This window comes from Microtus ochrogaster, unplaced genomic scaffold, assembly GCF_000317375.1.
Source record: "Microtus ochrogaster isolate Prairie Vole_2 unplaced genomic scaffold, MicOch1.0 UNK49, whole genome shotgun sequence".
In the NCBI taxonomy this organism is placed as follows: Eukaryota; Metazoa; Chordata; class Mammalia; order Rodentia; family Cricetidae; genus Microtus; species Microtus ochrogaster.
In genome coordinates, this window is record NW_004949147.1 from 2,247,505 (window position 1) to 2,257,434 (window position 9,930).

Here is a 9,930-nt window from a genome sequence, read left to right on the forward strand (position 1 = left end):
AAAATAACAGAAATTAAAATTACATAAATTTCCTACCCACTAAGATGGCTAGTATAAAAAGTAAACAGTGATAGAGCTAGATGTGGTGTTGCATCCTTATAATCCTTGTGCTCAGGAGGCTGAGGTAGGAGCATCTTAAATTCAAGTCCAGCCTGAGCTACAATACACAAACAAACTCAAAACAAACCACTCAAAAACAAACCACTGACAACAGGAAATGTTTAGATATGGAGAAACTAGAGATTGCATACATCACTCATAGGCATACAAAATGATGGACCTTTTGCATAGGACAGTTTATTACCTTATATATAAAGTAACCATGTGACCCAGCAATGCTTTACTACTAGATATTTAACCAGGAGAAAAGAAAGCATGTATCTAAAAACATCATAGTACGGGCTGCAGAGATGGTTCATTGGTTAAGAGCACTGGCTGCTCTTGCAAGAGGACCCATTATCCACATGGAGGCTTACAGCCATCTATAACTCTAGTTCTAGGGGAATACAGAGCCTTCCAAAAATAGAGACCTATATTCAGGCAAAACACCCATACACATGATGACTTTAAAAAATTAAAAACTCATGTTGCCCCTAATAGGAAACAAGTTATTAGTAGGAAATTTGAGAAACTGGTATTATGTATAATATGTACTACACAGAAAGATCTAACACATTAATTTAAAGAATCTTTAAGGCATTATAAATTAGCCACCCAAGTACATATGACCCATTTATATGAAGCTCAGGACTGATCTTGAGTGGCTAAAGCCAGCAAGAGAGTACTGGAAAGGGGCCTCAAATATGACTTTAAAGAGAGATTAATAGTATTCTCCGGCATAATTTTTGATTACACTTGTACACAGTTCTTAAAATATTCAACTAAACATAAGATGTGTACAGTATAACCAGTTAAACACATGATGGATATGGAAGTCCTATTTTCAGGAGCATGTGTTTCCAGTTCTGTTTTCTTCAGTGTGATTTGTGGGCTCTCATCTACTTAGGGCAAGGCCCCAGATTATAAAATTTATCTTAAAGACACACTCAGTGTCCTCTAAATAAACAGAATTAGCAATCTACAAAGCAGTTTCCTGGAACCAACCATCTGATCCCATGAGTTAGTATGCTAACATTTGGTCACTGTGAGGCAGGCACTGACATTACTCATTTGATTTTTACAATACATCATGGAGTTCTTTAAACTACTTATTTTGTTGGCCTTATTGCAAGCTAGTCAAAATAACAAATTCTGGGAGGGAGAAGGCATAGAGAACAGTATTACCACCCTTCTCGAAGCATATTCTCTGGTGTTTACCGTCATGATCTTTAGTATTCCAAATCACTCCCTAGATAGGGAATAGTGGGACACACCTAAAACCCCAGCACCAAGAGGGTTGCAACTTAAGAGGCCAGCCTGGACCTATATGTAATTATAGCAAGATCCTGCCTCACACTAAGTAAAATGTTGAGAGTACATCTTTTCCAAATCATGTGAAAATTTAGGTCATATTTTTCTATTAAAATTCTATTTGTCTTATACAGGTAGAAATGAACCACAAGCCAGGATATGTGATAGGAATTTATTAATAAGCAAACATCATTCATACCAGGAATAGCAGCAATGAAGTTATAAATGATCTGAGAGAGAATGTACTTGACGACTTTGGAGCATCTCATTAGAATGTCTGCTGCCCAGGTAAGCCCACAAGGTCATCTGTAAGGGCAAGGCATTGTTTTATATTACACCCCAAGGAATGGAACCAACAGTAGCAGCAACAAGCTACAGTATTCATCTGTTGATAGGGTCCCTTAAAGTTTTAGGATACAAATTCGTGAATCTCTGTCTGAACCAACTCCTCCAGAGAGCTGGATCTCCACAGCATAAGACTCAAAAAGCTATTGATGTGACTTGTACAGCACTGTTTTATTCTGTATAAAGAAATCTTGACTTTTTGCCTTTTCTGGCAGACTACAAGGAGCTTGCCAAGTTAACGAGCCACTTTCACACAGGTGTAGCCAGTGAGGAACACTTTATAGGTGCTAGTTAAGGCACAAAGTAGTCCTCAGGAAATGTTACTTTATGCATATAGAGCCAATGTCATCATGTCAGGATTGGCAATCTTTGAAGAGTCTGAAAATATAAGGTCCTATTACTTCTTAACTCATTAAAATAGGGTGGCTCCTAAATATGAGAAATTGCTGGATTTATCTGGTTTACAACAAAAAATTTGCCACCGAGTTCCTAGAAAAATCTAATATTAGAAGTCTTTAAGGCCCAGCAGGTGCTTTGCTAAGGCTATCTGAATAGTGTCAAGTGGCCAGATGTGACTCCACTTGGTAACTGGCTCGGTTACAGGGCCACCCATTTGCATGAACAACCTTGGTTAACAGCTTCACACCAATTGACAGACCCCTTCAGTGGACTGTTGAACCTCCAGTGCCCAATGCTGTATTGAAGCAGTTTAATTAATGGGGATGACTATCCATTTTCACTGAAATGGGAAAGGTAACTGGTGATTTAGATGATAATGATTCACATAGGCTCATTATTTCAATATTTGGCCCCAATGGGTGGAACTGTTTGGGAAGGATTAGGAGACATGTGCCTTGGAGGAGGTATGTCACTCAGGGCAGGCTATTCCATCCCAAAAATCTCATGTCATCATTCCCAGTGTACTCCCTCTGCCTCCTACTTGAGGATCAAGATGTGAACCCTCAGCCATCATGAGCTCTAACCATCTGAAACTGTAAGCCCAATTAAACACTTTCTCTTGTATGTTGCCTTGGTCATGGTGTTTTGTCCTAATAGGAAACTTAAGTTAAATATTTATGATTTGTTTTATAAAAGGACTTATTTTACCCATTAATTTTGATCCCCACAATATTCCTAATTTTAAAAAACCAGCATAAAAGAATGTGGAATCAGACAAGCATGGAAACTATGAACTCCTGACAGTATTCTTAGAATTCAGCTCAAGTGGGAGTAATGTACCCTATTTACACAATTAGGTATACATTTGAGTTTGAGATCCCTGAATCCCTCATGGATGGATGCATTGTCAGAGATGCTAAGTACCAAAATGAAGACTGTTTTATAACTTGGCAACTACAGTGAAAACCACCCATGGCCCCAACCAAATTTTGTCCAAGAAAGCAGTGTTACTCCTCATCAAATGCTTGAGAAAGATCTCTCCTCTCTCCCTCTCTCTCTCAGACACACATACACACACACACACACACACACACACACACACACACACACACACACACGACACACATGTACCGAGAAAATGTCAAAGTTTCTTTTATTCTTAGAATTTGACTTTCAATTGAGGGCTTTTAGGCTATTAGGTGGGCTAGTTTAACTTGAAAAACAATGTACATTCTTTAAAATATATACTAACTTCCCCAAAGAAAAATGGAAAAAGAAATCTTAACAGTCCACATTTTTCATTTCTGAAGGAGCCAAGATTTCCCATTTAAAAAACAAAACAAAACAAAAAAAAAAAAAAAAACCAAGATGATAGGTGTGGTAGTACACACCTGTAATCCCAGCACCCAGGAGGCAGGAGGAAAAGTTTTAAATTGGAGGTCAGCCTGGGCTATAGTGCTGAGACTCTGAGGTAATACAAAAACAAACAAACAAAAAACAGGAAAACAAACAACACCCCTGAAAAAGCAAACAAAAAACCCAAAATTCAAAACTACCAGACTCTACAGTTGCAGGGATAAATGCTGAGATCAAATGCTAAACTGGGTTAGTGGTACCTGCCTGTCATTCTAGCACTTGAGAGACAGAGGTAGGATGATCAGCAGTTCAAGGACATCCTTGGTTACCTAAGTTCTAGACTCAAGACTCAACTGGGCTAGGTAAGGTTTTTAGTTTGAGACAGGGTTTCCCTAGCTGTCCTGGAACTCACTCTGTAGACCAGGCTGACCGCAAACTCACAGAGATCTGCCTGCCTCTGCCTCCTGAGTGCTGGAATTAAAGGTGTGTGCCACCACTTCCTGGCTAAGATCTTGTCTTTTAAAGAACCAAAAAGAAAACATTAGCTGCTGCTCTCTGCATTTTCAGTTATCATGTATAAAAGAAACCTTTTAGCAAGTCCCAGAAGGCTATCCATATTCAAGGTCAACTGCAAATATCCTATAAATAGTTACACTATGATATTCTCAACTGTCATATGTGGTCTGGCTGCCAAATCTGTCGGTGGGGGAGGGCTCTTTTCTAGTCACCACTGGTTTCTAGAGGAAATCAGGACTACAATGGTGTATGAAACAGTAACCCTCTGAAAGGAGCACTGCATGCATTACTAATGTCAAAGTATGGTTTAGAAGCCCAGCATTAAAAGCCATTTCTTGTCCTGGACATTACATCATTCTGAGACCAGAATAAGAAAATGGTACAGACAGAGGTAGTTGAATGCTGCTCGGGTCCTACATAGAATTGTGAAACTTTAGGCAAGTTATTTAATCTTATTCTTATTTTCCATTTCTGTGAAAACAGCAATCTTTAATCCACTTGTTTTAGAGTAAGTGCTTTGAAGATGAAAGTGACAGACTGTTAGACTATAGATAGGATAAGACTCAACTGTCCTGAAGTCTGGACTTAGTTATAGTATCTAACATTAACAATATCCAGAAGCATCTTCAGCTTTGAGTCTGCTTTATAGGGACCATCAGCTTCTATAAGTAAGGTGAAGAGGCTGAGAATAATGCTTTAAATTTTTAAATATCGGCTGGAGAGATGGCTCAGTGGTTAAGAGCATTGCCTGTTCTTCCAAAGGTCCTGAGTTCAATTCCCAGCAACCACATGGTGGCTCACAAACATCTGTAATGAGGTCTGGTGCCCTCTTCTGGCCTGCAGGCATACAGACAGACACAATATTGTATATATAAATTTTTAAATATCATATCTAAATTCAGTGTTTGCAATTAGGAAGCCAGAAAGCTTTCAGAAGTACTTTTGAAAGTTTCATTAGCCAAATTAAGTGTTAGGATGGTCTCATTCACAGTTCCCTACCTAGGACCTGAACCAATACTTGACAGTTTATATTAAACAGGAACAGTGAATAAGGCACATTATACAGGTGGCTGTTATCCACCTAAGTCATCTGTTTTCAACTATAAAAATAAACATAAGTAACTAATGGAATAACAAAATAAATGTTTATTTTATTAGAATTAGGAATGTTCTTTCCCTCTGGGCAACCTGAACAGTCCAGTTACAATGAAAATCTAAGAACAGTTATTTCCACAGCACAAGGTGCTCTATGCACAAAATTACAGGGTTAGGAGCATTTAATCAATTTATCGATCTGATTGTCTCACCAACCCACCCCATCCCATCCCCCAAGTGCTCTATACTGGGATACGTGGCTAAAATAATGTTACATTAAATCCTTTAACTCTCTTGTTCTAAGTTTCAACTCCTAATCACAGGTGAACCACACATTACACTGCAGATTCAACCATATCAAATCAAGTCAGTCAGTCTTGGATCTACTGGTATGTATGTATACACGTGTGTCTTTAATATATTTATTTAAACACACATAAAACATATACAATCTGGGTTGCAGCAAATTACAACGAATTTAGAGTCTGGTGATGTTATATGCTACTCGATTTACCACAATTTTATGTCTCCTGAGCTTTGGATCAAAATTTTATTAGAAATCATTGAAAAGTTCACCTGTTGCTCAATGAATTGTTCAAATGAAGCATGCACCTACAATGTAACTGACCTCAAAAACACAAGGAGACCCTGGTGCTTACTGTAAGTAGAGCCCTCTGAGAGACTTAGGTAGGTCAAATAGGGAAGCTGTCTAACAATATGGCTTGCCTATCCCAGCTGGGGGCACTGAAGCTACTAACAAAAGCAGTTAAATTCTGGAAACTCTTAGATATGGAGACGGTTGTTAAAAAGCTTGGATGTAGCAGAAAGGCCAATTCACCTTGATCCACACAAATTATGAGTGCAATACCCTCAGGTCCCATGTGAGCACTGGGAATAGAAAGTGTCACCAACTGCACTATCCCTCCATGGGCGGGGACTGAGACTCTAAGGTGCACACACTCTTTTGGATACTTGTTTCAAGGGCAGGGTGTAAAGAGGACTTATGACACTCAGACCTAGATACCGCAAAGTTAACTGTTTTAAAAGACTACATACACAAAGCTGTTTAAGGGACCACATATATCTATGTGACAATTCTGGTTGCTTTTCAAAGTCACCAGGAAAAGGAACTTACTTTGAGCTTTCTTTGAAATCTCGTTGGTTTTGATAAATGTATATTTTTTTAAGATTGATGCAATTATTTAAAATAAAGTCAGATGGATAATGGGGAAAAAGAGAGGGCAAAGAGAAAATGGAAAAGCAGACATGAGTTCAGATTTGCACCTGAGGTGACAAGGAAAGGGAAGAAAAAAGATGTAAAGTTGATCCTAAAGCGACAAGTAGTTTAAGAAAGCAGCATAATATACTCAGCAAACATTCACTGATTTTTGATGGGAAAAGAACAGTTGCAAGTACATCTCATGTAACAACCTTTCTAAAAGGAAAAGTAGGGTGATTCAGCAAAGCCTAACTTAGGCAAAAAGCCAGAGGAAAGTGAACCTACTTCCCAATGGAGTAATAAGATGTACAATGCAAGAACAGACACAGCTGCCTCACAAATGGTAAACACTCCCTAGGCACAAGACAGTTAAAGGAAGACAAAGAGGTCCTCAGCCAAAACTGGCATTTAATAGTTATACCTCTTGATCTAGTTGCCTAGTTCACTCTGCACTCAAATATAAAACTGACAGTCTTAGGGATGCTGACCTGTTGAAAAATACCACAGGCAGAATGGCCTAAACAGGTATATAGTTAATAAAACCACCACCATCCTTTACTTTTAACATAGCTTTTAGTAGAAATTTCATAAAAATGGACATTACAGCTAAAATGCATTATTAATTCTCCTATATGCTGACAATAGAAAAGAAGCAAACTCAGTGATTCCTACTCAAATGCACTGGATGGGAGTATCAATGTTCCAGTGGTGTTTGCCTTCAAACTGAACCCACCGTAACACACACAAGCAATTTCAATATCCACCATTTAAAATTCACAATCTCAAACTAAGTGAATGGCTATTTATTTATACTTAAAGTGAAAACATTGTATTCAACACCCTAACATAAAGAAGGGATGAGAAACGAGCCATAACTAAAAATTTAAAAGGCTCAAAGCAGCAATTCAGGAAAAATAAAACAGGAAAAAAATTTTGAAATGCTTCCTCCAGATGTGATGGGGAGCCTAGGAAGCCTACAGCCCTGTGCATTACATGGGCACATGGGCTAGAATAGAGGCATCAAGGCCACACAGGAAGAGTAAGTTGGGACAGGATCATTCATGAGGTGAAGCAACAAAACCACTTGTAGTCTTAAACAGGCCACGGCATTTGCTCAGGACTTGACTTCCTTGTTCTACATCTAGAAGCTGGGAATTCAAGGCATGAGGCCCATGGCCAGCAAAAGGCAGAACCAAACCAGAAAGGGCAAACTGACCTCAGGAAAGGGAAACTGAAGCACTCTAGTTAGGTCTTGCAGAGGTGCTTAACAAACACACCCTTATCCCAACCCCAACCCTAGAAAGATAAAGTCAACTGAAAGAAAATGCACAGCAAATAGACATAATCTTGAAGCTTTTTAAAGAATAAATATTTTTGTAATTAAACATTATGCAAACACGTGCCACGCTTGCTTTCTCCATGCATATGCGCTATATACAATTTTGAAAAATACTGTGTTGTCCTCTTGTTTTAAAAGTCATATACAAAGTTTTTGTGTTTTTTGCTTAATCCTCTTGTTGCCTACCCCGTTCCCCCTCCCAAGAATTTCCTTTACAAGTAGCTAATAATCATTATTCACTCATGACCTTAGGGTATGAGAGAAAGTGAGTCCAACTGTGTGTAGTATATGTGCAGGGGAGGAAGGGGAAGAGGTCCTTTACCAAAGTACAACAAAATGGCTGATTTGGACATGAAAAGCAGTGTCAAGGAGCTATCTGAAATTTTAACTGTACTACACTCAGGAAAAAGAAAAAGGAAGTCAGCTTTGAGAATGAAGCTACGTTACAAGTTAAAGTTGGAGGGCTTTTTGTGTGTCTGTCACACTTTGTTGGCGGCCTAGAATACTGTTGTACAATGGTTTATCTACCTTTTTTATTACAATATAATTTACTTAAACTTTCCGTTAACAAAACAGAATTCTGGTACTACAGACCAGCGGTGTCAGAATAGGCTTAGTGCCTCCTTGTTTGTGTTTGTTTTGTTTTAATTGCATGAGCACTCTAGATGGTAAAGTTTTCAGAGTTCATTTTATGCAGGGCCATTCTCAGTCCTCAATGTACTCCCAAAGATCTTTTTCATAGCCTTCATGCACATGCTGTAACAAAACCCTTCGTCGACTCTCACAGTATCTGTAATCAAAGAGAAAACAAAACAAAACAAAACAACTTGTCATCCAGCCTCTGATAATGAAAAAAAAAGAGGCATTTATTAAAAAGTACTACTCCTATAGTTTGCCCAGACTTTGAAATAAGCACCTGCTATTACTATGATTTATCTGTACAGACACATCAAACTACTTCTAACTGTTCTAAGGACTGTTTTTTGGTTTCTTTCACTGGTGGAAATCAAACCCAGGACCCTGTGAATGCTAAACAAACATCTACCACTGATCTATTCTTCCAACCCAAGATTATTTTTTTCAAACTCAGATTTCCAGCTCAGGAAATTATTTTAGAGCCCTCATGTTTTAGAAGATGTGACTGAGCCTAGAAACAATGATTAAAACCCATAGTTGCATAAATTATAAAGAATTTCAGCTGGACTGTGGTAGCTACATCTCTACTGAGTTCAAGGCCAGTCTGGTCTACAAAAGAAGTTCCAGGACAGTCAGAGGTTTTATACAGAGAATCCCTTTCTCAGAAACTAACTCTCCCAGCCAAAAGCTTAATTTCATGGGCCATCTATAAAGTCCTGATTAACTCTAAAAACACAATGCAATAATTACAGTATGGAAGTGAAGATATTGAGATTAAATCTCCAGGCCTTCCCTTCCAAATTTCCGGTTCCCTTAGCACTATTAAAAAGATATCAGGGGATGATGAGATGGCTCAGTGGTAAAGAGCACTTCTTGCTTTTCTAGAGGATCTACGTTCAGGTCCCAGAACCCGCAATATGGTGGCTCACAACTGCCTGTAACTCTAGCATGAGGTAATATGACACCCTCTTCTGGCCTCTTTGGATATCCAAACACATGCACCCCCCCCCCAAATATATATATAAAGATATATATATATATAAAAATTTTTTTAAAAAACCCTCATTTTTAAAAAGAAATACAAGCATATGAAAAAAACACACTGAAAGAAAGCTTTATGTTGAAGAATCATCCAATCCTGAACTATTTACCCCTGAGCTAAATTTATCCTAAAGATAAAAGCTAACAAAAACTCTAAAAAGAATGCATAATTCACTTGTAAAGAAGCATGACCCAGAAAGAGTTCCTGGATAAAACCAACACCCTATGATCACCCCCTCATTGCTAATGGCTACTTATTCCTTTTAAAGTCTTTCTTCGCTATGGTGTAGGGATTTCAACTGAAGAAAAATCAGCCATTAGAATACATGGCTAGGTTTCTCTTTTATTCTTGATCACTCTACTCCCTGCAACTTTTTGCCCAATCAACAGAAGGAATCTGGGACACACAGAAGCACAGTCAAACATACAAAATCTCACAACTGGCAGAATATTTTACTCACCAGCTATAAAAATCTCACCTGTACTTATCTTGGACTTTCTGCTTTATATCCTGCAGAGAATCTTGGGAAATATCTCGTTCGAGGTAGCCCGAAAGCACCTCTGTGGCATTTTC

General features: G+C 38.4%; 1 protein-coding gene across 1 annotated transcript in view; it reads right to left on the reverse strand.

Moving 5' to 3' along the window:
• Positions 1-5,149: 5,149 nt before the first annotated feature.
• The window catches only part of Arih1 (ariadne RBR E3 ubiquitin protein ligase 1), a 104,997-nt gene continuing 100,216 nt past the window's right edge, over positions 5,150-9,930 (reverse strand). The window contains exons 13-14 of the mRNA XM_005369499.3: positions 9,836-9,930; positions 5,150-8,469 (exon numbers count right to left, since the gene is read on the reverse strand). The exon at positions 9,836-9,930 is cut by the window's right edge and continues 18 nt beyond it. Of these exons, the coding sequence (XP_005369556.1) occupies positions 8,385-8,469; positions 9,836-9,930 (180 nt within the window). The 3' untranslated portion in view covers positions 5,150-8,384. The remainder of the gene's footprint in view (positions 8,470-9,835) is intronic.